Source organism: Notothenia rossii (genome assembly GCF_949606895.1).
Source record: "Notothenia rossii genome assembly, chromosome: 6".
Lineage (NCBI taxonomy): Eukaryota > Metazoa > Chordata > Actinopteri > Perciformes > Nototheniidae > Notothenia > Notothenia rossii.
Genome location: NC_136909.1, coordinates 22,077,203 through 22,104,299, shown reverse-complemented (window position 1 = coordinate 22,104,299; position 27,097 = coordinate 22,077,203). Strand labels below are relative to the sequence as shown.

General features: G+C 40.0%; 2 protein-coding genes across 2 annotated transcripts; one reads left to right on the top strand and one right to left on the bottom strand.

Annotated features, from left to right (window-relative positions):
- The first annotated feature begins 189 nt into the window (after window positions 1–189).
- Window positions 190–23,241, top strand: pgm5 (phosphoglucomutase 5). The gene is made up of 11 exons (XM_079687757.1): window positions 190–1,246; window positions 3,046–3,208; window positions 3,349–3,495; window positions 3,590–3,715; window positions 3,825–4,015; window positions 4,931–5,085; window positions 12,267–12,382; window positions 14,951–15,086; window positions 15,742–15,925; window positions 20,616–20,753; window positions 22,626–23,241. The coding sequence occupies exons 1-11, from the start codon at window positions 989–991 to the stop codon at window positions 22,713–22,715; spliced, it is 1,704 nt and encodes a 567-aa protein (XP_079543883.1). The 5' UTR covers window positions 190–988; the 3' UTR covers window positions 22,716–23,241.
- LOC307043370 (transmembrane protein 252-like) lies at window positions 22,813–26,669 on the bottom strand. The gene is made up of 2 exons (XM_079687758.1): window positions 26,207–26,669; window positions 22,813–25,349 (listed from the first exon to the last, which is right to left on the bottom strand). The coding sequence occupies exons 1-2, from the start codon at window positions 26,476–26,478 to the stop codon at window positions 25,091–25,093; spliced, it is 531 nt and encodes a 176-aa protein (XP_079543884.1). The 5' UTR covers window positions 26,479–26,669; the 3' UTR covers window positions 22,813–25,090.
- Window positions 26,670–27,097: the final 428 nt, after the last annotated feature.

Here is a 27,097-nt window from a genome sequence, read left to right as displayed (position 1 = left end):
ATTTATTGCTCTTGATTTTAACAATAAAAGCCCACACTTTTATATTAGAACTATATAATTAATACTAGAATATATTTTAATAATCATAAATGATAGATATCAAATATATGTTAGGTTTCTTGTTTGCTGTGGAAGGAAAATATTTTTGAATGTTTAAGAGAACTTTATTTCTTCCTTTCTGTCACAAGGTGGCACTGTTTACCAGATGTTGGCTTCAACACAGTGATGGCCTAACCCAGACGTGTAAAGGGATTGCAAACTAATACATGCAATGTCACAGATTACACTTTTGTATTTAAAAAGAATATGCCTACTAAAACGATACGGAGATAAACTTCAGTAGAGATGGAGATGTGAAACAAATACAATTTCAGTGACAATTAAAAACTTTACTATCAGTAAGTACAGGTTTGCTCATTGCGTTGTCATGCTATAGACTACTTATAAAGTCCTATATGTGCCTGCCAGGTTTATATGCCTTTAAACCGGGCAGTGTGGACAGCACAGACACAAACAGTGTCCGGTTGCAGACCGGTTCCAACACAATTCCCCTCTGCCATCAGTCAAATGTCTATTTTGGTCCATGCGGCTCAGCTGATTGTGGGCCTTAAGGTTCTGGCCCTCCCTGCTTTTTTTTTTCTTTAGTCAGTTGTTCAGGCTTATTAGGAAAAGAGGGAGGTCTGACAGCAGAGGAGAGTGGTGGACGTTCAGTCCAGTGCTGAGGGGTGTAGCTCTGTAGGCTACAACAGAAGTCGCCGAGGTGAGTACATTTTGCTGGCTGGCTGTTTCCTGCCATCCCTGTGCGGGATTAGCCTACTGTCAAGCCCTCCTCGGTTGGGATACTGCACCTTCAGCCTGACAGGACCCTCCAAGTGCTGTTTATTCTCCAAACTAAGACCACTTTTACTCAGTGGTCGAATATCACCAGAAGCAAACTTCAATAACCAACTTCAGATTATTTGATCCACGTCCTCCCATCTGGTGGAGGATGGAGACGAGTCCCATCCCGGTTGTGACGGTCCAAACCGCCCCCTTCGAGGACCAGCGGCCCGGTACCAACGGGCTGCGGAGGAAGACAGCCGTGTTCGAGGGGAAGAAGAACTACCTGCAGAACTACATCCAGAGCTTGCTGTCCTCCATCGACCTGCGGGACCGGCAGGGCTGCACCATGGTGGTGGGCAGCGACGGCCGCTACTTCAGCCGGGCTGCCACCGAGGTGATCGTGCAGATGGCAGCTGCCAACGGGGTAAGCAGGGAGGGGGACTGCCATAGGCCCGCTGAGACTGGATAACATGTGTTGCATTTTGTCAACTTGGGTTGTGGAAACACTTCTTACTATGCACAAGATCATCGTTTCAATGATATTTATTTAAGTGTTAAATACATATATTGGAGTGAAGGCTATTTTCACTTTTCAAGTCAGTAAAAATGTATGACAATAAAACAAATAATCAGTTATCAGCAAGTTAAATCCAAATGGGATTTGAGTACACTAAGAACTAAGAACTGTAACTAAGAACATGGATAAATAAACTTGCCATTAATGATTTAAAAGTTGTACAGTGTTTAACCCAAGGGTAGTATTATGACTACCTGTGTAGTAAATGTAAATCAAAACTAAATGTTATCTTCAAAAAAAAATATATATTTCTCATCTTTACTGCACTATACGGTAAAGCTTCAGGTCTTTAAAACTATGATAATAAAAGTCTGAGAAGTGAAAATCAATACTTATGATTTGCTAACAACTCATATGCACCTTAACATTGAATTTTAAATAAGGGAAGCACTGCCAAAGTCTAAGCAAGAACAGCGATAAGGTGACCTAACTTCGACTAGATTGTTTTTACACAACTTCCTAAAAACATAGTGAGAAGGACTTGTCCAAATGTATTACATATGAAGACACTGCATTGCATTGGTCAACATTTGTCCAGAATTTCAATTATGACTGATCAGCTCATGCCACTACTTCTTGTACACACTTGAAAGCTTTAGGTTAGGTTAAAGTAATAATGTGTGATATTAACACATGCAAACCCATCCCAAATATGTGTTTATTGTCAACAAATAAATGAAAATAGGAAGACAGAGTGAGGAAAGTTCCCACAGCTCATTTAAAATGCTAGCTCGGAGATCTCTGTGATTGGTTTGGATGAGTTTCAAAGGAAAATCTGAAGAGAATATAATGTGTTTTTCAAGATCAGTCTGTTTTTTCTGCTGTCCCGGCCAAATGTCCCTAGATGTCGGCCTTATCAGCACTTCCATCCATCCTGCTCAGTTTTCCTGCCGACGTATGTTCCCCGTCTCTCGCTCTTCCTTCTCTCCAGGGCCAAACGTTATGCTTTTGGGGATCCCCTTTATATGGCATTGAACCAAAAGTCAAGTTAGTAGCATCAGTTGCAGATAACCCACACACTATGGACTATGTTTCTACCACTAGTTATTGAATAATATCAAACATGGTGAGCAATAAGAACATTTATCATTTATGTTCTTAAATCATTACACAGAACAGGCTAAATATGTTCTGAAGAGTACATTTCTTCGGGTTGTCCCTCACTTTTCTTTACAAATACAACTTGCCGGATGTTAGGAGGATCCACTGACGTAAGGAGAATAAATTCCTCTGCAGTGAGGACACTTTTATTTAGAATAGCTGTTATGCAGGGGAATTATGGGATGCTGGTGGTATTGCCACTTTAAATGTAGCATACAAATTATAAATAAAGAGGGCAGCTCTGTTATTTTGGAACCCTCTTGGGGCAGATCATTTTGCTTTTTTAAAGCTGGCTGTCATTCAGTCACCTGAATGACGAGATGCTTTGGGCCATGGTTGCCTTTAGTTCTAGTTGGACAGATTGGCTCTTGAACTTTTTCAGGTCAGTGCAGGAAAATAAATTCCACCATAGATGGGCAATTTTCCAAACATATTAACCAGCATTTATGAAACATTTGAGGCAGCCACAAAACAGAATGATCCCCAGAAAGCATTACATTAGGTGACATCTGACTTTGCTTCTCTTTATAATCTGTGCTTTGCAGATTGGTCGTCTGGTTATCGGCCACAACGGCCTCCTGTCCACCCCCGCTGTTTCCTGCATCATCAGGAAGATCAAGGCCATCGGTGGGATCATCCTCACAGCTAGCCACAACCCTGGAGGCCCCAGTGGAGACTTTGGAATCAAGTTTAATGTGGCAAATGGAGGTGAGGACTGCTTGTTTAATGATTTTTCCCATAGCTTCTTCCAATGGAGAATGTACGAGTCAAATGTAGTGGTTTGAAATCATGACCGAAATGAATGCCATTGAAAGTCATATGAATGTAAGTCTTTCTTTCTTGGGCAGGCCCGTCTACGGACACAGTTATGGAGAGGATCTGCCAGGTGAGCCGGACACTTGAGGAGTATGCCATCTGCCCTGACCTCCACATTGATCTGTCCAGGCTGGGAAGGCAAGAATTTGACCTGGAGAACAAGTTCAAACCATTCAGAGGTACAACCCTTATTCACTCCTTTATTCTTTCTTTAAGGCACAAATGCATACAACCAAAACAACTTGACAAATGATCTCTTCTCTGTGTCTCTAGTGGAGATTGTTGACTCAGTTGAGGTGTATCTACAGCTGCTGAGAAACATCTTTGACTTCAGTGCCATTAAAAGTCTTCTCACAGGACCAGATCAGCTCAAGATACACATAGATGCCATGAACGGAGGTGAGACAGTTCATCATCTACCGTATGTAACCCCTTTAGTGTTTCAATGTTATTGAAGAATAAACTGTTGCTGTCTTTTCTCCTCGCCTCCCCTGATGTATTGTTCTAGTGATGGGCCCTTATATACGTAGGATCCTGTGTGAAGAGTTGGGAGCTCCGGCTAACTCTGCTGTCAACTGTGTCCCTCTGGAGGACTTTGGGGGCCGACCCCCGGAGCCCAGCCTGATTTACGCCACCTCTCTGGTAGAAGCCATGAAAGGAGGGGACTTGGGCTTTGGAGCTGCATTTGACGCAGATGGGGTAAGACATCTGATGATAAGCATTTGTTGAATCCACTTGTATTCTCTTTTTATGAAAAAGTGTGATAAGGGTGGTAAATATGCCTCAAGCCATAAAGCAATACCCTTTTGTTACTCTATGTGGAGTTTGGAAAACGTTGATAATATTTGGTGGTTTAGCTTTGTTTAAAAATATTAATTGATTTGTGCTAAATAAATGACCTTACATGCCGTTGCATATCCTGGTTTAGGTCACTAATGTTCAGATTTGTTTTCACCGATTAAGACTGAATTAATGAAGTTAAGCTCCACCCATAGATACAAGAGAGCGAATTATTTATTTTGTATTTGTTTTTGCTCATTGATAACAGGAAGACAAGCAATGGGGGCTGAATAATACTGTATCCATGATGATCCAACAAGCAGCTCACTTTTTCCACAATGTCATCCAATAGTCATTTCTAACACACACACACACACACACACACACACACACACACACACACACACACACACACACACACACACACACACACACACACACACACACACACACACACACACACACACACACACACACACACACACACATACACACACACACACACACACACTTTGCAGAGTAAATTAGTCAAGAGAATTGTGTCATATCTGCTCTGTTTCTCCCACAAGGATCGGTCGCTGTTTAATAATACTGTAACCAATATTATACACAAACTCTAAAAGGACATTTTGATTGTTGGCAAAAAGAACCTTGTGACTTACTGCTTTTATGTCAACCCAAACGTTCTGCTGAATTTGATATATTATATGTTTAATCATTTGGGGAACATTGGAAGTCTGTGGCACCGAGGAGCAAGTTATTAGTAGGTTTAGTCCGATTTCAATTCGAAATGTATGACTGATCTCACATTGTACCATATTGTGCTGCTTTCAGGACCGGTATATGATCCTGGGAGAAAACGGCTTCTTTGTGAACCCGTCGGACTCTGTGGCCATCATGGCTGCCAACCTGTCCTCCATCCCTTACTTCAGACAGCTAGGAGTCAAGGGCTTTGCCAGGAGTATGGCCACCAGCACCGCCCTCGACAGGTACAACACACACTTGCACACACTCTCAGGAGTCAATCTGAGGGGTTCAAGGGGAAGAGGGACTGGAGATTGATATACAGCCCTTTATAGGGCAAACTGACCAAGGTTTCTATGCTGCTGTTTTTTTTTTTTTATCAGAGTCAAAGACGACAGAGACATAAAACAACAATTTAAATTCAGCCAAGATCACTTACCAGATCAGCTTCATGCACTACAATCGCATCAGAAACAATGAACAAAAATATATCTCTAAAGTTACAAACACAGCAGTGCCAACAAGTAAAACTACCGCATCAATCAAATGCCTTAAATTAGAGGAACCACACCATAGGGACATTTCCTCATGTTGACACATCCTGGGACGCTGCAGCTTATGTTTTTGCATTCCGTCACATCACCTCGATCTCTCTAGAAAAACTCCTCAAGCAGCCCAATCTCTGGAGAGGGGCCACACTTTCAGATTAAGACTCACCCTCTATGAATAAGACTGTGAGGTCACATACACACACGACCCCCTCACACACATTTTCTCACCACCTATAAATATTGTCTGTTACCGACGGGTGCTGAGTGAAAGGATGTGATCATTGCTAAAGTCACCCTCATTAACATTGTTCCAGTAGGAGGGATCCCAGCAGTGACACACAATGAACGTAACGCCGCCCCATAGAAGTGTGTCATTCAGTACAAGAGTGAACCAGAACAAATCTACTCTAGTTAGTATTGAAGATAGATTTTTTTTTTTCTCCATAAATGACCATCAGTCCTATTCATATATGTAATAATTCACTGACTTTACCAAAACCAAATGTATTGTCCTAGTAAAAAAAGATGTTCAGTACTTTACTTGCTTCATTTTTTATTTATAAACATATATTTAAATTAATAGAGGTAGCTATGGTTAGGTTAACGATATGGTTTGGTTAATGCCACTAAAACGTTAATGTATAAAATATTTCAGATGTACGTTTTTGTACACTTTAATCCCAGAGACAACTGTAGCAAAAATGTGTAGCTGTCAGCTCATTCATCACAGTATCCTTGATCCCTGGAAGACAGACGGGCATTGGAGTCTGTCATATGGTCTTTTTTAAGAATCCCAAAGAGGGAGGCCTCATGGTTAAATAACTAAAATGTCAACATTGACTGATGGATCTGAAACATTCACTTCCACATCATGGCTGTTTGATGCATAAAAAGAGCATCACATATTTTTCAGTATTGGTATAGCCAACACATTGCTCGCCATAAGAGTTGTGTACAGGATTCATAGGTTGACATATGTGTGTTTGTGTGTGAGAGTGCGAGTGCATGAATTGGTATGTCAGCACTATCAGACATCAAGGAAGTGACCTCACTGCCAATCATGGTCTCTCTGGGTTTCACAGCTACAAGAGAGAGATCCTGCTTAGATATGTGAGTGTTACATCACTGGATTACTGGTTATCATTTTAGAGTAGAGACTCGCACGCATGTACACATACACATACAAACGCTTCAGACTCCTCTTTGCCTGAAGCACACACACAGTCTATTGTCTATTGTCTCAATATTTGGTGTTTTGTATTAATGATAGCATTCATTTAATTTCCTTGAAACTTAGTTGTAAGATCTCCTGAGAAATGGAAATGACTCTTTACAAAATGATTACAGATAATAGCTAAACCACAGACAATATCATGCTCTGGGCTCTCTGAAAAACTTGGTCAGAAATACATTGTCTCTGTCAAACCATATTTCACTGGCGCACTCTTGGGAATGCAAAGCACCTAGAGTGTCATTCCAATGAACACTTAGTGACATTGTTGCAGGACAGGGTTACTTTGTTCAGCTTCATATCCCCTACCTAATTCCCTGAATGTAACGCTTCTCTCTCTGGATGGGAAATAGAGATATCTGCAGTGTTGAAGTACAGAGTAGTATATTCTTGGACCCTGGACTCAGCCCAAGTGTAGGCCTTTTTAGGGGAGTTAGGGCCTGTGTGTGTGTCTGCGTGAGTGTTTAGACTGAGCAACCCTCCCTGCTGTCTGTTTATGCATAGTCGAGCAAACTGTGTTATTAAAGCCTTGATAAATGCGACGGTGTATATAGTGTATGTAGTTGTGTGTATTCAGAGGGGAGTAAGGTAAAACGACAGAGAGAATGTGTTTGAGTTCAGATTTACATGAGTTACAGGTGTCAAATGTGTCGGAGAGGTCCTTTCTGTCTGCTTTTATGTACTGTATGTGTTTCTCTCACATATTACAAATAAGGCTGATGAATAGAAGGAGGGGACGGTGGAAGAGAGAGTGGGAGGGAAATATTGGTAAAGGAAACATCTGCCTCTCCTTTAACCGTTCTAGAGGATGTAAGGAGAAGAGAGGCTGACCCTCTTGTTAGCCAGGGTGAGGTCCCAGTTATTGTACCGAATATCTGATTAGCACAGGGAAGTAGAAGGGTTACATGCTAAAGAGGACATGTCATGACAAAAATAACTTGTGGTGGTGCAATGTGCACATAGATGTCTGTAGTGTCTACCAAACAAAAACTGAAAAAAACCCAATCCTGTCTGTTTTTGTGGGCTACCTCCCTCGGAAATTATGGGATTGAACGAGCTATTCAGACTTGGTTCCCTTTCTACAATGCATGCATGAGCATTTAAATATGGCACCCCTCTTCTAAGTATTTCAAGAAACTACAGAAATACCTTTTGAAATTATTCTCGCAAGCCAATCAGAGCAGACTGAGCCTTTTCTAGAACTGGAGAGACAGGTATCTACAGGTATATTCAGACAAGATGACAAATGTATGTATATTTTTAAAACCACAATTAGTTTATATGATGTATTAGAAACCTGAAATACAGGTATAAACCTAAAAAAGAGTATTATATGTCTCCTTTAGATGTTGTGGCTCAAATTGGTTCTTTATTTTTTCTTCATTCATTTTTTAGTTGTTAGGATGACCAAGGCAATCAAAATATTATATTGTCTTACAGCTGCCAATGCTTAAGCCATTTTAAGTGCTACTACCACAGGCTGTGCTTTTTGTGGATTCATTTGAATCCTACGCACCCCTTGAGTATTGTGGTATTTGTATCATGTTTTCATAATGTTTTGCTGGAAAAATAGCAAAAAAAAAGAATAAACACAAACGATTGGCACAGATTTTGAAGCTTGCAACATGAAGTAATTGCCCTATTATAGACCCGTGGCCCAATTGGTCCACAGCCCCATCAGAATAAGTGAACTACAGATACCCCCCTACTCATCCATTGTGTCATTTAAAGTCCCTTCAAACTGGATGACTGTTTTCAGTCGGTTTGGTTTTCGCATTCTGCCTTCTGCATTCAACCGAGTGTCCATTGTTTTTAGCTTTTTTTAAACTTCTGTGCTTGCTAAATTGTCATGCACTCATCATGACAACCTGTGGGGTCGAAGGTGTGCAGTCCGTCTGTCATAGCCTAGTAGTTTATTTGACAATAAATACATACTTGCATTATTTTGTAAGCCTATTTGTGTATTAGTTTTACCTTTTCGAGACCTAAACCTCCTTAAAGAAATATAACCTGACTGATACTGCTGTTTTGGATTGAATTGTTATAGTGTACTTTGGGATGGATTATAGGCATTTTCACTTTTACAGCAGACCATATCAGACCAATTTGGTAGGACTGTGTTTTACCATGTAAAGTTTCCAAGACTTAGTACATTTGTGGAGCTGTGAAAAAGAACAAAGAAATGCTAATAAAACCTACTAGAGAAATATGTGAAATGCTGTCATCAGGCTTAAATGTGGTATTATACACAAGTATTTTGATATAGAGCAATGTGCAGAATCTAGCCAAATCAAACATTGACCCAGCAAGCACACTTCTCAGTCTGACTAAGTTATTGTGATAAATATATATTTTGACACAGTTTTGGAAAATTCCAGAAAACCGTTTTGAAATTATGTCTCAAAAGTATTTTGATACTAATCCCAAAAAACAGTGTAGGTAACAGCTTTGACCATTTACAGAAATCATCTCAACTTTAATTTGCATTCTTCATTTTGAAGGAATTTACCGAGTTGGCCACCGAGGCAACATCTTTAGTGTTTTACATTTCTGCGTTGTCGAGATAGGGGTTCTAGCTAAGGTCAAGAAGGACATTTCAAGACCAAGTAAAGCCCCAGCATGCTAGGCTTTTTGTCTGAATACCATTCTTAAGCTGGTAATTCCGGGATGAGCGCTCTTCAAAAGAAGCTGTGAGGAGAGAGGCCGCTGGACGCTATGTTTGGTGAAATATCGAGTCAAGGCCGAAAGCTGTCAGTATTTCAGTCCACAGATGTAGAGATTTTCATACTTCACATTACTGCTTAATATTTCTTGATGCATGAGAGAGATACAAAGATCGAGTTAGAGAGAAAACGAGCTAGGCATTGCTTCAACGTGTGTGTTTATTGACAGTGAAGCCATACTGTAAGTGTGTGGATCCGTTTTTGTGTTTATAATCCTGGGAGCCCAGAGAGTGAGTGAGTTGGAGGGAAGCTGAGCGTTGTTATAAAATATCTGACTGCTTTTTACCTTAAGGGGTCAAAGGATTATAATGATAGACCTTTTCTGCCTCTGTTCAATTGAATTTCAACTACAGACAGGATGGGTATTTTTTAGTTTGGATGCACCAGCCATCTTACAATATGTATGTGTATTCAATATAAACTGTATTGCACTGCTGGAACAGTTCATCATTTTATGAAACCATTTTCTTTTTGAAAGCCTATTCTAAAAATTACTTAAAATCTATCAAAATGAACTGACACTTTTAATCACGATTACAATGATATTGATATTTATTCTACCACACACTCAAACTTACATGCCTATATAAGTTATTCTGATCTATCAATGAAATGTGTGGCTACTGACTTCTTTGAAGTCTGACAACAGAATTATCCTGCAGGCATAGTCCAGCTTCCAAACATAGTCAATCCTTATATTCAGAACAAAAACATATTAAAAAAAATCAATAAAATATTTATTTTTCTGCCTTCAAGCTGCATGATTAAGTAACTTGAGCACACATTGACTCTGTATGCTAAGTCTGCCTGTTTCTAGTGTATAATAATGGACATTGATAAAGCCTTACAGTAAAGTGGTCACGCCTAAACAAGGGGGATAGCAGCCCTGAACAGAAACTTCCTTATTGTGTCTTCAGAAATACTCATCTGCCAGAGAGAAGCAGCATCAACCGAGCCATGGTTTGATTATGATGATAGTTCCATGTATTGTTTGACTTCAAGAAGCTTTTACTAATGAATCTAAATGAGAATGAAAAGGGATTGTTGATGGGCCTGTTTCCCTGAGTGTGTGTCTGTACATCAAGGCTATGTCTGAGTATGAGTGGGCTTTCCACCCCAGTGGTGATGCTGTTGTCCAGGTAAGGCCCACCTGGGCAATTATCAAACTTGGGCAAAACTATTTTGCACTATTTTCAACAAAAATAGCGCTGCTAGGGGTCGTGCTTATGTTGGCTGCGTACGTGCCGTTTGACAAGTCAAAGGCTCGTCAGAAGGCCAGAGTTTCTGTTTTCATTTAGGAATGCCAGGCTTTCCGTTCCAGCTCTGGCTTCCCCAGAGGGGAATAAAGCTAGTTACTCTTTTTGGTAAATTATCCCATCCTCATGTAAACAACTGTGCTGGGCACTGTGAAGTTTATTTATGTGCATGATGATTGGGTGGATTTGTACGACCACCTTAAAACTCTGAAATCTACCATCATCCTCATATATTGTAACAGCATCCCACAGTATAAGCTTATGAGTTTGACAGTGCATGTTTATTTCTGAAGGAACAACAATTGTCTATTGAATTTAATATTTATTTCGGCATTTCGTAGCCCTGGGAGTTGTGTTTACATGTTGCAGTGGTTACTGAGGAGGTGTGGTTGAGGAGTGAAATGTTTGGAATGAGAAGGACACTGTTTCGCCGTTAGAAACTAAATATCTCTGCAAGCAGGCTTCGGGGTGGTAACTTCATAAAACATTATTCAAGAGGGGTTGCTGAAATGCTCTGTAGAGCTGAGGGAGAGGCAGATAGGAGTGATAATGGTCCGTGGGTTCAACACTACAAGTGACTTCTCTTACATACTAGTCTCCATTGTTGTTAAAATGTTGATTATGGCACCTTCAAAGATACTGCTCCTCAAAAAACCTGGCCTGGCAGCATTCGAAAATCCACAGTGTACACTTTGTGCGTGTAACTGTAGAATGTAAATCGTTAGGACACGACCTTAAGAAACCTTAAGAAACCAGTGCAAGTGGCTGAGTGATATGTTATGACTGAATGTAAATTGCCATAATTATAATGATAGTTAGTTTACAATATGGACAGAAAACCCCATGAATAGCATTTTAGTTGATGCTAGCTAGAAGACGGGGTGGTCGCATGTATAAGTACTCTGATCTGTTTGATTTGAATTGAGGCAAATGTATTCTCATGTTATTTTATTTTAGGTTTTGTCGACGTGTGTCAACCCTATTCTAAAATATATTATATCATGTTACTAATAATTCCATTGTATAAAGCCAGTTACTTTTCTGCTCATTTAAAAAAAAGAAGTTGTATTAGTCTTTTTTTTTGCCCTTTTCCCCTCTAGTCTGTTTCTTTGCACTCACCTCTCCTTCCACATATTGTACTGTCTTCATCTTTGTCCCTCCCTAGGACTTAAACATACACAAGCACACACACACACACACACACACACACACACACACACACACACACACACACACACACACACACACACACACACACACACACACACACACACGCACACAAACACACACACACAGACACACACACACAAACACACACACACACACACACACACACACACACACACGCACACGCACACGCACACACACACACACACACACTCCTTCATGGCTCGGATTCAAAGCAAACATCAGCTAAAAGGTTAACTCACTTTCTTCTCGCTGCCTTTGCCTTATTAAGTTATTGGATGAGCTGCTGGCAGATGAGGCTTGTCATACAACATTTGGTTTGCTTTATTTCAAAGGTCAGATCATGGTTTGTAAGTTTATCTCTATATCATAACTGAGAAAGGCTGGCGGGACATATTAGAGAGAGATAAATGCTTTGTATTCTTGTGAGCATAGAGTAATAGCTTTGTTTCTCTTTGTGTCTCTGTTTGTTTGCAGGGTAGCCAAAGCCATGAAACTGGCGCTGTATGAGACTCCCACAGGCTGGAGGTACTTTGGGAACCTGATGGATACTGGGCGTTGTTCCCTCTGCGGGGAGGAGAGCTTTGGGACAGGTACTATCTGTCATGCTACAGCACACAATCCAAACTACTTCACTCACCATACTCAATGTCATCAATACAGAAATCGGATGAATACAGATACACAGCAGAAGCAGCCTTTTACCGTGTGAAGAGAAGGAAACTGATGTTAATCTATTGACAAGCTTGGGAAATATGAGTGGGTGGGTGACACGGAAATACCCTCCTCTCAGCAGCAACTGTTGTTGAGGGGCCTGCAAACAAGGCCAGGACTGCGCTGGCCAGCTGCTGCTGACAAATACAAAAGTGTCCAGTAAAACTCTGTAAATTCAATTGAAATTGTAGAAGTAGTCAGATACTAACCTTAATTTGACTAACCTAGGCTTTTAAAATAAACCGTTATCATCCTTTGACTACTTGTGTTTTTTGCCACGTACTTGGCAATAAACTTGATTCTGAAAAAGGATCTAATTGTTTAGGAAATCAGCATTTCCCTGCCTGTTTCATGTCCAGAGTTGTTAGCAGTGGATCCAGTCAGACTTGTATAATAGATGTGAGGGCTGTGACCCTGACTGCATGTGTAAATAATCTCCATTCTTCTGCTATAAAAGGAGACAGGGCTCCCTGAATCACTGCAACATGGAGACAGGCCTCCAGTGGCAATGTTGTCTGTGAATGCAAACGCAGATACACACATACGTGGTCAGAAAATATAAACAATATGCAAGCACAAAAAATGCACACACATCTGCTTTTGCCCTCCCTCTACATCCTTTCCACATTTTATTTTCCACTGCCCTTGTTTCACTTTCTCCCTACATCCTTCTAAAGCTGATTTAAATTTGAGTTTTATCCCTCTCATTCAATTTTTCTTGGTTTAGTTGAAGATGTTATCTTAAGCTCTACGTGAGAAGAAACATAAAAGTAGGTATGAAAAGAAGAGAGAAGAGAAGCTTGTAGTAAAGAAGGAGTTGGGAGAGTTTAAACATGAGAAGTATTGACATGGTGGAGAGAAATAAAGAGAGCAGACATGCGAGAGAACAGAGGACTGCGAGAGCTTACTCGTTGTCTACCCATGTAAGGATAAAAGCTCAGCGAGAGCCCAGAGCAGTAAATCATCAGAGCTCTACTCCACTCCTGCTCTTACTACCTCTCATACACATATTCTGTCCAGCACAGCCTTAACTATTGCAAGTGAAGATTTAACCAGTTCTGTAACACTTTATGTAGTTGTTCTATTGTTACTTTGATTGTATTTCACTGGTTTGCAGATTGATAAGGCCATTGTCAGAACTTTAAAGTTATTGCTCACAACATGCTGTCTGAAAAAAAGAGTCATTTGCATTCTCCCAAGAAAAATTTGGGCTCTGGTGAGGAAGAAAATGAATAGGCAAAAAGCTAAAAGGGTCAAGAAAGTATGTAGGCAAACAAATAATAGTTGTGTATTACATATTTTTTTTTTTTAAAGCAAACCGGTCCCCCTAAAACAAATGGGATATCCATAGCTTCGACATCAGTAACCTCCTTTTTTTCACAATCAAAGCATAGTTAGCAGGATAGAGAAAAGGGGTATACTTATGTTTTATTTCACACTGTAGTTGGAGGTCTGAATTTGGTTTGGTGGCATAATACATATTTCAGTTCCACTGTGTCTCTCTCTGTGTCTGAGAGTGAGACACAGGGAGACAGACAGTAAGACGGGGATTAAATAATGACAACTGTCAGTTTCCTAACAGCCGTAGAGCCGGACACAGATCTTAGAAGTATGCTTCTTGTTATTAGTGTTCAGTGTAGCAGATAAAGCAAAGAAAGGTGTATGCAATAAAACAGAATGGAAAATAATAAATATACCTTCATGCTTGTCTATATCAAATAAACAGCAAAGTGAATTTCCTGCTCCAAACTCTGGTAGGGAGACATGTGCCCGCTTACAGATAACTTTACTGGTCAGCTGTTTTCCAAAACAGACAAACAGCTCCCCAGTGAAGGTGGCGGATCAAGGGTGTGAACTAGTGTGTGTGTGTGTGTGTGTGTGTGTGTGTGTGTGTGTGTGTGTGTGTGTGTGTGTGTGTGTGTGTGTGTGTGTGTGTGTGTGTGTGTGTGTGTGTGTGTGTGTGTGTGTGTGTGTGTGTGTGTGTGTGTGTGTGTGTGTGTGTGTGTGTGTGTGTGTGTGTGTGTGTGTGTGTGTGTGTGTGTGTGTGTGTGTGTGTGTGTGTGATGTGTATTTCAGGGTGGGGAGCAGCAGACAATATTTGTGTGGGGATGTTTGGTTCGTCTCCAAGACCGAGCACTCTCCTTGAACTTCTGTTACATAGAGTGGAGTTGTATACTTAGATTTAAGTTGTGTTTCATCATCATTAGAACAACACCATCTTTTTTTTTAAAACAGCATTTTTAAATATGGCTCAGTAATTAGTGGAATATTTCTCTTGACCAGCCTTTTGAAGAAACTTTACTCTTCCAGTTGTTTGTTCTTTCTTTGACACTTACATACGCTTTACGTTATCTTGCAGACAATAACACATATACAGGCCACCTGACAGAACCTCCAAAGCCCACTAACAATTACATCATGTGCCACTTGTTTTCTTTCTCCTCCAGGTTCAGACCACATTCGTGAGAAAGATGGACTGTGGTCGGTGTTGATGTGGCTGTCCATCATGGCCGCCAGGAAACAAAGTGTTGAGCAGATCGTCAAAGAACACTGGGCCAAATTTGGACGTAACTACTTCTGCAGGTAATCTGCAAAATAATCTTTGAACTAAAGCTGTGACTTCTTCATTCAGGTTCATTTGGTTAATCATTTATCTCTTAATTGGTGTACACATGTTTCAATCTTGAAGCTACTTTTTCTGGATTGAATAATGATTGAATTTCAACCAGCACCGGGATTGACTTCCCTTTTCCCAAAAGTTTGAATTCCTAGGATCCCTACCAAAGCCAGATATGTCTCCCAGGGCTTCACCTTCATCCATTTCTCCTCCAGGCCTCCTCACTGGTCGTCACTTGTTCTTATTTTAACCTCTCCCTTGTGAGAGGCACAGATAGTTGCTGCAGTCAATGTTCCCACTGACAGTTGCTGCAGCATTTCATGTTCCCACAGAGATCTTTCCTAATTTCATGTAGATTTTCCCACAACTTGTAGATGGAGAGGCCAACCAGGCCAGGCCAAGTACCATATCCTTCAAAAGAGAACCCTAAAGCACAATCATCTTTGATCATTCTGAGGAAAATCCACCAATCACCCTGACAAATCTTAGGCAAAACATTGCTATTAAAATATTTCTCCCAAGTAAATGATTTCCCTCAAAGCTTTTCCCCTTAATGCTTTTCTAATGCCAATCTTCTGTGTGGCCAATGTTTCTGAGCATTTATGCTTTGGTGCTTTTCAGGTTTGACTATGAAGGCCTGGAACCACGCGCAGCCTTTTACTTGATGAGGGACCTGGAGTCAGTAATGTCAGACAAAGCATTCACCAGCCAGAAGTTTGCTGTGGGAGACCACGTCTACAGCGTGGAGAGGGCCGACAACTTTGAATACATCGACCCCGTGGACGGAAACGTGGCTCGGAACCAGGTCAGTCTGAGCTAAGAGTACAACAAGGAAAACAAAAACAAAATGTGGTATATAGGATATAGAAAATGCTAAGAAATTAAAGGAGTTGAAAATTAGTCGTATTTCCCTAATCCTCCCACTAACACCGTAAAAGAGGCTATACCTGGAACAAATGTGTTACATTGCTATTTCAATACACAAAACAATAATACTGTAGATTGTTGTTTTTATTGAATTGTTAAGATTCGAAGAAGAGGATAGCAGTGTGGTGCTGTATCATATTATGAGACATGATGAAGCCATACATTCAAACCAGTCCATTTTATCATCTGGTTAAGATTTAGTTCATGTTGCTCATGTGATCATGTTATGTTCTTGGATTTCTCTCAGTTACTTAAGAGCTGAAGCAATTTAGGTCATAGCTAACTGGAAAATGAAAAACGTGGGGTTCAAGTCAGGTCTAACTGAAGCCACCTTTAACACGCACACACACACACACACCCACACACACACACACACACACACACACACACACACACACACACACACACACACACACACACACACACACACACACACACACACACACACACACACACACACACACACACACACACACACACACACACACACACACACACACACACACACACACACACTCACACCAACACCTTCTCTGTTGTCTTCTCTGTTGTCTCTTTAAACGTATGCACTCTCTCATCTGCCAGCAAGACCACCCACTCAGCTTCAATGTCATCTCATTAGAGAGGTTCCATGTTTGGACATGATAGTCTAACTGTCTGTTCGAACCATAAACAAATGCATACACAGACACATTACATACAGGACATATCCTTACGCACGCACGCACGCACGCACGCACGCACGCACGCACGCACACACACACACACACACACGCACACAACACACAACACACACACACACACACACACAAGTCCCTCGGTCAGTATACCCTCCCGGTCTTCTCCCTCCCTCCCTCATTCTCTGTGAAGTTTACCCAGCTGACTCCCTCTGTTCTGTCCAGAAATGTGTGGACTCATTCCAAGCTTCCTGGCGTCAACCCTTCTTAGCCTGCACCCCACCTTTTACAACATATACACACACACACACACACACACACACACACACACACACACACACACACACACACACGCACACACACACACACACACACACACACACACACACACACACACACACACACACACACACACAGACACACACACACACACACACACACACACACACACACACACACACACACACACACACACACACACACACACACACACACACACACACACACACACACACACACACCCACACACACACACACACACACACGTGCGCACACACACACACTGTAAACTCTGGTGTGAGTACTGTCCGTCATTCCAGTTGTCCCTGTACATAGGTGTCGACCATACACTTGCATGGCCTTCACATGTTCACACTTTTGTCAAGGTTGTGCCTGCAATTTGTCTGATAACTTAACCTTATGTGTCTTAACTGTCCCACTGGAAATACTTCTCTGTGTTACCATGGTTACATGAGCTCCACAGCTAGTTACTCAGTCACCCAAAAATGCGATTTAACCTCAGTGGTAAACCCTCAGCATCCCAGTCGCCCCAGTGTGTGTTATTACAGCACACATTCCTCTCTGGACAGAATTATATCAGCTGTCGTCTCACTCGCAGTGTCTCCCCTGCAAGTGTGTTTGAAGGAGGGGAGAGTTGACACACACACACCCACACAAACACACATACACACAAACGAAAATACGAAAAGATGAAGCATGGGGGATTTACACAGCAGTGGCATGGCAGCCTTTTGTAGTCGAGTACTGAATTGATTCTACATTGTTTCATATATATCTTACACATCGAACAGACAGCTAGACAGACACACAGACAAGTTGGAGATTCCAGAAAACAGTCTTTCCCTCAAATTTGATGATGTAGGTTTTAAGGAGCATAACATCAGTTAAGATGTAATGGGTGGTTTCAACATATTTACCAAGACAAAGTTACATTAAACATTTGACCTAGGGTAAAAACATAGCTGAGAACATAACATTATAAAAGGTCCTTAATGTTCCACATTTAGATCATATTTAGCTAGGTAACATATGAACCTGGGAACATACAGCAGATACCAGTCCCTTGCCAAATGTATGACTATTCGACCCAGAATATTGTATTTCAATGGCTTCCTAATTAGTAACTAATAGATGTCAAAAGATCAGGACATTACTCAATTTTGACCTTCATTGAGTTAATGTGTTGCCTCTACATAGCTGAATTATTGCCAAGGAGGAAATGATCCACAACCTCCAGTGAAACAAAAACGTAGTGCCTTATTTTATGTGTTGGTTCATATTTGTTTCAGGTACAGCGGCTGGTACACGCTCCACTGAGGGCCTCTGAACTTTGTATCTCACATTGTTTCTAACAGGCATTAGTCAGACTCCTGATAACTGCTCCTCTATTGTTAGAGATGAGCTGACACTCACAAATAGAAAGACAGACAGACAGGCGGACGGACATCTTTCATTATCACTCGCTCCTCACCCCGACTCTGACATGTTCTGACACTCCCGAGCCAAACTCAGATTAGGAGAGGGGTGAGGGGTTTACTCTACTTGTATTATCTCTGTCCATAGACTACGAGCTGGGTCACAGTTTGGAGAGGTACTAGGATAAGGTCACAGTCATACTTGGACAGTGCACCAGAATGTTTTAACTCCTATAATAGTACAAAACTTCTGTTGTACATTTAAAATAAACTATGCATCATTTGTCAATAACAAGACATGGTATACTTTTTTTTAGCCATGATGAAAATGAATGACCGCACTACTTTAGATAACTATCAACTGAGGATCCTGTAGTGTCGAGGGTTTGTTTTATGGAAACTATTCGCACATTAAGCCTATCTATGCTGCTGTCTCTCCCCTGAGCTTCTAATGGAATAAGGGAAGAGGCACTGTGGAATTTAGGACGGATAAGTCATCACAGATCCATTAGTCAGAGAGTCTTATCTTCCTTATGTCAGCCAGCAACAGTTGTCGTTGGTTACCCCAATGCATCAATATCCTGTTTTTCCTGAGAATGTTGAGGTTCAATTGAAATGCTAAAGAGAACTGTTAACACTTTCAAGTTCATGTAGCCAACACTGAAGTACTGAAGTGGTTATGACCTCACATAACTTTACAATACTAGCATGTTCCTGTAAAGGAATCCAAGTTGAGCACATTTAGAACAAATCACACGATGACATCTAGTGGGTGTTTGTAGCTACTGCACCTTAAAAAGCAGTTTTTCTGACTTAACCATTAATGTTCTATAATGCCTGTATTCACAATTTGCATGACTGGAGAAAAAAAACTATATTTAGGTTCCCTATAATACTGGAGTATTTACACTTTTAATATGTGATAGTCTGACACTCAAATGATTGATATGGTTTGATGCAGCTCATCAGGGTTTTTATTTTAGTAGAGTAAAGTTGTACATTACGTTTGGTATGCGATGCCAAAAGGGTTATTTTATGAATCTATAAATCATGTTGACAATTTATCAAGCAGATGTAACAAGCACTGAATACTTTGGTAGAGGTTGTTCTTAATTGTTATTTGTTACAGCAATTATTGAGTTTAAAGGTCATCACCTATTATGCAAAATCCGCTTTTTCATGTCTTTTAAACAGAAACATGTGTCCTCTCTGTGTAAAGAGATTCTGAAAGTTTCAGAAAAAAATATGATCTCACTTTTTGTCCTGATCCATTTATATAAAAACCTGTCTGAAAATGAGCTGATCAGATTTTAGCCACTTTATGATGTCATAGCGACATCCCCCTTATCACCTGAATCTCCTCCTAGAGCAGGGCTGAAACAGGGGGGATTATGGGATGTTGCAATGCACGATCTTTTTGGTATTTCAAGCCAAACACTTCAGAGACATGTTTTGTATATATCTGAGACCTATTATATTTTGATGAAAAACAGTATAATAGGGGACCTTTTAACAACATTTTTTAATTGTGTTGGTCATTGGTCTGATACAGGGGTGTCAAACTCAAATACACAGTGGGCCGGACTGATTCAATGTTTATTGCAAAACTTATTGAAATTAACTTTTTGCACATATTAAACCTGGAACTAACAAAGCTTAAATTATTGCCTATAAAAACAACATTAAACATTAAATAATCAGTTGCATTCATTTCTTATGTCTCTATCTGCAGCTTTTCCGGAATTATTTCTTATGATTACATTTTTTCACAGGCTAACAACAGCTTCAAAAAAACTCTTTCACTCAAAGAAAAAAACAAACATGCCCTGTTGTCGAAAAGAGAAAAAGTGCAGAAGGAAACATCCATTTAAACTCAGTGTGCTGCTGTGATGCTAGTTCAAGCCAGATACTTGGCATCTCGTCATGGGTGCAAGTTCATCAATGTTTGAGGTCAGGCTCTGAGCTGAGGAAGGTGTGCGTGCAATATACCGGTGGTCAATTCTAATTCTAATAGTAATTAAACATTATCCTGTGGGCCGAAATTAAATCCACCAGGGGCCTGATTTGGCCCCCGGGGCTTGAGTTTGACACATGTGGTCTAAGAAAAGTAAGTAAGTCACTTAATTACAAAAAACATAACTTTGGAAATTGTAAACATATTTTTTTCTGATTCTAGGGCTTAAGGATCGTCTTCACGGATGCTTCCCGCCTGGTGTTTCGGATGAGTGGGAGCGGTGGAGGGACGGGGGCCACCGTCCGCATCTATGCAGAGAGCTTCGAGAGAGACCCTGAGAGACACAACAGAGAGACACAGGTAGAAGGACAACAATATGACCCTAAATCCTCCTCCCAAAATGACTCTTGCCATTTTTCATTCAGATATACCATTTTATTGACTTATATCGGACATAAGTATGACAGGATAGTCATGATTGTGCATACAAATGTTTAATAGCGCTGTCAGCCGTTTGCAGCATAAAGGCACTATTAAGCCTACATTTAAAAATGAGACAGGCTTCTGAGCTGGCATAATTTAAGAACTTTGTTGCCTTTCTTTCTTTCATGCTATACATTTTCCTCATATCTTCTTTTGTTTTGTATTCACCTCCCCAGCAGCCACATGAGTTAAAGGGGAATTCTGATCTGTTGAGTTTTGATCACATTGAACACCAAGCAGAAAACACTGAAATGCATCTCGTGATCATGTGCCATGCAGCTTCATGTGACACTGTTGAAGCTAATTGACCTGTAGACTTTGGAGAGATTAGGAACACTAGCTTTTTGTGTGGTTATGAATGTTGGGATAGTTGTTGTACTTTAACCATACCCAGGGGTTGTAAAGGTGCAGTCATGATGTCTAGACTGCCTCATTTAGAATTGACCACCTAACCTCACAGCTTTACCAAACACTGTCTGCTAACTGAGATTAAACCCCTCCTCCATTTTGTGCAATTCTTTCCAACATCTACAATTCAAAAGACTACATTCACGCAATAGCAGTTGGTGCAAGCTATTATTTAATCTTTATTTAAGTACAATAACTTAAAACACATGGGACATCCTATTATTCTCTTTGATATATAGACAACTTGAATAAAAAATGTATATATCAATGTTTTCCAACTTAGAACTTCAGGATCCATCCATGAGGCATGCACCATCTATTGATAACATAGAAATACCTGAATGAGTTTAGTTTACATATTTGAGTCAAATAAACTGTGCTGTTGCTTTGGCACTGTCATAATATTTTCCTTGTGCCTATTCTGTGACCTACACTTAACCCTTGAACAATCTGTAATTGGATCATAAACGCAATGTTTAATCATTCTGCCCTTTTACCTGATGCACATAAATCAAAAGACATGACACGAGTCATTACTATTGATACAAAAACACAACCCTGTGCGATGAAAGGTTAAAAAAACGGAAAACTCCTGAGTCATGTCATACAAGTTTTGAGCAATTTTGGTGACGTGCAGCAAGTCATTTAAAGACGTGTTTTAAATGTTTCAAGATATTAAGCTGCACATCGCCAAGATGTTACACCTGTCATGAAACATGTCCTCATATCTTATTTCTTTATTGCATATGTGTTCACATTGTACATGATTAATGAAAGTAATAACATCTGGTTAACATACGGAACTAGGCTCTGTGAAATTATCTGGAAGCGCATGTTGAATCGGTTTGTCTTTTTAGAAGTTCAAAGTCAAACTCTGTTATCTGCTCTGTAATCTGTTTAGCTATCATTCCTTCTGCATCATGTTTTTAAACCAAAACTCACATGATATCTGCCATATATGAGATGTAATGCACAATGAAAGAAAGATGAGGTTGAGGTTGTGTATTTAGTTATTCACTACTGTGAATTGGTGTAAGATCAATGCTCCTATAGCCATAGCCTCATAGTTATTTGTTTAATTTGCTGTGCTTGGGATTTCTTTGATATCTTTTTGGATTATAAAGGAGTTGGAATGTCAATTGATATCATACAACATGTGGTGATTTCTGCGATTGAACACATTTAAAATAAATCAAAAATGCCTTTATTATTACAAAATTAGTTAAAGGTGCAACACAATACAGCCTATTCACAGAAGCAGTAAACAAAACAACAGTGACACTTCATAAAAAGTCTAATTATCATTGTTAAACATGTATTCTGATATGTTCCTCTCTGCAGGTGGTGCTCGGTCCTCTCATCGCCATCGCTCTGAAGATCTCCAACGTCCATGAGAGGACCGGGCGCCGTGGTCCTAACGTCATCACATGAGCAACCAGGAAAACTCACAATCACATGCACGCACACAACTAACTGCTCACACAGACATAACACATTTTCTTGTACCCTCTGCCATTTTGAAAATTCCTTTTTGTCTAGCTTCATAGTCATTTGTATTCTTTAAAACTTGATGGGGTTGTTTTGCTAAAAAAGCACAATGTTTTCTCAATTGTTCATAGACCACTAACATATGTCAGACATAGAAAACACCAGTCTAAACCAGGGAGGTTCTTTCATTATTGCCATGAATAAATAATGAAAATTAGCAAACAGAAAACCTTTATGATTGTGCAGACTTACTGTTAATGTTTGTAACTTGCAGTTGAAAAGACTTCTTGGCTAAGGGCAGCCTTAGATCATTTTTTAAATTCACCATGCTGTTTTTGTATAAAAGTGCCGTGTTCACTTGTCATTTAGCTTGTATACCTGTCCTGTCATATTATGTAATTTCCTTTAACCATTTCATGCAGAAATAATCACTTGTCTAAGTGTAAAATAAAACATGTCAAGCATAAAACCTAATATATCAGTGAATTGATTTGCAATTAGTTTATGTTTGATATAAAATAACGTGAATGCATATCTTGCTTGATGAAGAAGAGGGAGGATGTTAGACTATTCAAAATGTAAGATAACCAAGTGAGCCCAGAGGCAATGAAAATACATATTTTAAATACTTTTGCTAATCTGGCATTATTTTAAATGTATCAGTTTATGCCTTTTGGGAATGCTGTATAACCATATTTGAATATATAAATTCTTTCTTTTTTAATCCAAATACATTTTTTTGTGTGTAGCATGCATCTTTTTTTAAATGAATCGGACAGGTTTAATGGTGACAAATAAATCAGTGTGAGATATGATGCCTTTTGGGATTTTAACTAAGCATAGTCTTCATAAGCACCATGTTTTGCTGGTATATCATGCGGTAATTGAACGTCATTGAGGAGAAGGAAGCTTTTCTTTGTCGAACACAGCACCTGCTTTTGAGCCGAGTGTGAACGTGTTGTGTTGAGATAAGAAATTAAGAGGGCTGATCTTTAAATGGCCTGAATGAGACGCAGAGAGCAGGAACTCATAAACACACTGATTGCCGTCATTATGGGTCGAGGATATGCCAGTGGATATCCGCAAGGAAACGTTCACTCAGTCAGCCATTACAGCTTATTGCCCCATCCAACAGTTTTATATTGTCAGGATTATTCCTGAGGATCGATGCCAGTTCATCACCTTTGAATGTGTCACTATGAAGACGTTACGCTGTCGCTGGAATGTGTTAGAAACTAGTCTGTAATTGGCAGGGGCATGATTACATGGATACAGTCCTTTAAAGTACGTGGCAATTGAAATGCTGCCAACAACCCCCCCTTTTCTTTATAGTATGCATGAACATGAACAAGCTGTGAATGTGCAGAACATGTTATCTTTACTACGCTGAACTTTTCAACTAAGGTACAGGTGGTGCTTTAGAGAGAACCTGCAATCTATTAAAACTGTTTCTTTGAAAATATCAAAGTCAAGCACATTTACCACACACACACATTCTGCACAGACTGAAAAGTCTTGTTTGTTTCACACGTCTGTGGGAAAACTCCTGTTTTATATTTGCAAACCGGTTGTCTGTCCCTGACGTGTAGTGATGGGAATGAAACTCTTCATGTTTTCTGTTCCAGCCAAGAATATACAATTTATTGTAGATTTAACTTTGATTTACATTGACATTATATCAGGCAGACTGGTGACAACATTTACTTTTAAATGATTCTTTATGAACAATTATTAATTAAAAATTGTCTTGAGGAAGGGGAGAATAAATTATCATTATTTATATATATTATAAAAAATAAGTCTAACATAGGTTGGCGATATATTGAGAAACAAATATATTTTATACAAGCAGTCCTCAGCTTCCTTCAGTCCTATACAAACAGTTGTATTATCCTTGTAATCATTTAAAAGTATACAAATGTAAGCTACAGTGCAGGTAAAAGTCAGTGCTGTTTGTCAATTCAGACATCCATGGGTCCAACTGCATAAATACTGTTCTCGGTTATTTTTCACACCACCAAGCAGCAACTCCAATGTGCAGCTCACCCTTACTTTAGGAAATGTGCAGCTCACCCTTACTTTAGGAAACCAGAGACTCGAAACAGAATCACCTGTTAGTGCTCTGCAGAAACAGGCCTGCAACTCTGTGTAGGGTCAGCACAGACTTCAGAAGTTGGGCGTAGACTGATGGCCCAAAGGTGGTATCAACATGTCTCTGAGTTTCTTCTAGAACGTTCTCTCTCGTCCCAATCAGGAAATAATGTCTATCTCCATTCCTGAATTTCTCCCAGCCAGTTAGATTAAAACATTTCTTCCCTTCAGTGCTCTGCCACGGCCTCCCTTTGCCCCCCTGCGCCCCCCTCCCCCTGCTGAGTACGTTCCACCTGACTGTATGGAGGAGGCAGCTCCCTGCTCCACCTGCAGTCTGGAGGGTCCGAGCTGTCCTGGCTGTACAGAGGGGGGGCGAGGCTCATCAACACCTCCACCCCGTCAACCACAACAACAAACTCCGGCGCTGAGTCAGGACCCTCCTGGCTGCCCTGGGACTCCTCGTAGGATGGAGGGAAGGAACTTGGTCTACAGGGGGAAACACGTATAAGACATCAGCGGCATTATTGAAGTTTGGTTTTAATAATACATTTGAAAGCTCATTGAATAGCAGTCAAAAGACAAAACAGTGAATTTAGAGTAGCAGGATACATTTGATCTGTTTCATCTGGCCAGATGTAATATAAAACACACTATAAATATATAATGATAGTTAAAAGGATATTTGGGACACATAATCAACAAACAGTATGTAAGAAATGTTATTAGTATTGACAAAAAGCAAACATTTATATAGTGTAAAACAATGCAGTCTACTGGAATGGAAGAGTGACTTTACTTTTGATGTGTTTTTTAACACTTACTGTGAATATTTTACAATTGGGTTTACTTGAGGGTTTACCTTCGTAAAATCTACTCATTGTGCCTTCAAAGGTCTATGTCTTATGCAGTACATAATTATAAAATGTTGGGATTTACTTTTTAAACTATTGGTTGGCTTGTTTTGTCTACAGTGAAGTATCATACAAATATTGCCCTTTTTTTGTTCAGCTGTGTTACAACTTCTTAACTAGCTTGTTATTCTTAAGAAGTTAGACAAATATTTTAATCTGAAAAGGGTACATTTCATCACAAACATTAAAAATCACCAAATCCTTGAGATGTTTTTCCATTGACAGGATAGGAATGAAATGTAAATAAATGTACATTCAGTAGCCAAAATATTAAGACTAAAGGCTGCCATTTTTCTCAAATGAATTTGAATGTTTTAAGATATTTCTTTTTCCATAAAGGCCGCTTTGTTGCTCTGTAATTTCATTGAAAGTAAATAGGCCATTGACATTTTTTGTTGTTGTGTGTCTGAAGCTGCAGGATAGGAGTCTCACCTCTGGATAGTGTAGACCTCCATGTGCTGTTCATGTCCTCCTCTCTGGTAAATCTTGCTCTTCATGCTGTGGCAGATGCTCCAGAAGACTCCGATGAGCACAGCTAGGATTCCAAACAAAATCATGATGTAGGCAAGAATGACCCTCACGGTGTACTTGTACTCGATCTGCAGGGGCATTAGGTAGGCCCCGATGCAGGTCAGCACACACCCCACAGCGAGCAGGGCCATGCGGGCCAGGGACCACAGCTGCTTCCTCACATCTGTTATCATTTTAGCCCAATTCTTACTTTTTTATTGAAGTGTTCAGGTTCCCTGTTCTTCTTTTTCCTGTCTTCTGATGGAGAGATACACTGAGGCGGGAGGTTTTGTGGTTTAATCTCCTTAGTACCTGTTCAGGGTTAAAAAAGTTCAACCTGGAGTAAATCCTCCTACCAAGTTTGAGTACCAACAAGTTGTTGTTGTTGAAGCTGTCTGAGAAAATGTCTTTGCCGCTCCAGACATGAGGGGAGGCGGCTGGGATGTTCCTGCCTCCTTGGTTGTATATTAACACAGGCTGATAGTTGATTCGGCAACAGGATGACCATAGACTGAACTTCATTATAGAGCGGTGTGTATTTAAACCTCTTCCTTTTGCGTGGTGAAATACTTTAAAATCATTATTCGTTTATGGTTGAATAAAATTAATTATGCTTGGTGCCATATTGACTGTGTATATGCACACAATTGATGTAAAAATATATTTATGATGCTGCAAACAGGAATGAAATGATTTACATCCATGTCAAAGTCTTTCAACAATGTCAAACGTTTCAAATCTATAACTCAACCTCACTGCCAAATACTATAACGAACCATATTACAAATAGACCAACAACTCCAGTGGAACATT

What these genes read in the sequence shown, in the direction of transcription:
- pgm5 (XM_079687757.1), top strand. Translation starts at nt 989, where the DNA reads ATGGAGACGAGTCCCATCCCGGTTGTGACGGTCCAAACCGCCCCCTTC. An exon ending in CATAGATGCCATGAACGGAG is followed by an intron (nt 3,716 to 3,824) that starts GTGAGACAGTTC and finishes GTATTGTTCTAG; the next exon opens with TGATGGGCCCTTATATACGT. An exon ending in GAAACGTGGCTCGGAACCAG is followed by an intron (nt 15,926 to 20,615) that starts GTCAGTCTGAGC and finishes TTCTGATTCTAG; the next exon opens with GGCTTAAGGATCGTCTTCAC.
- LOC307043370 (XM_079687758.1), bottom strand. Translation starts at nt 26,478, where the DNA reads ATGATAACAGATGTGAGGAAGCAGCTGTGGTCCCTGGCCCGCATGGCC. An exon ending in GAGGTCTACACTATCCAGAG is followed by an intron (nt 25,350 to 26,206) that starts GTGAGACTCCTA and finishes TTCCCCCTGTAG; the next exon opens with ACCAAGTTCCTTCCCTCCAT.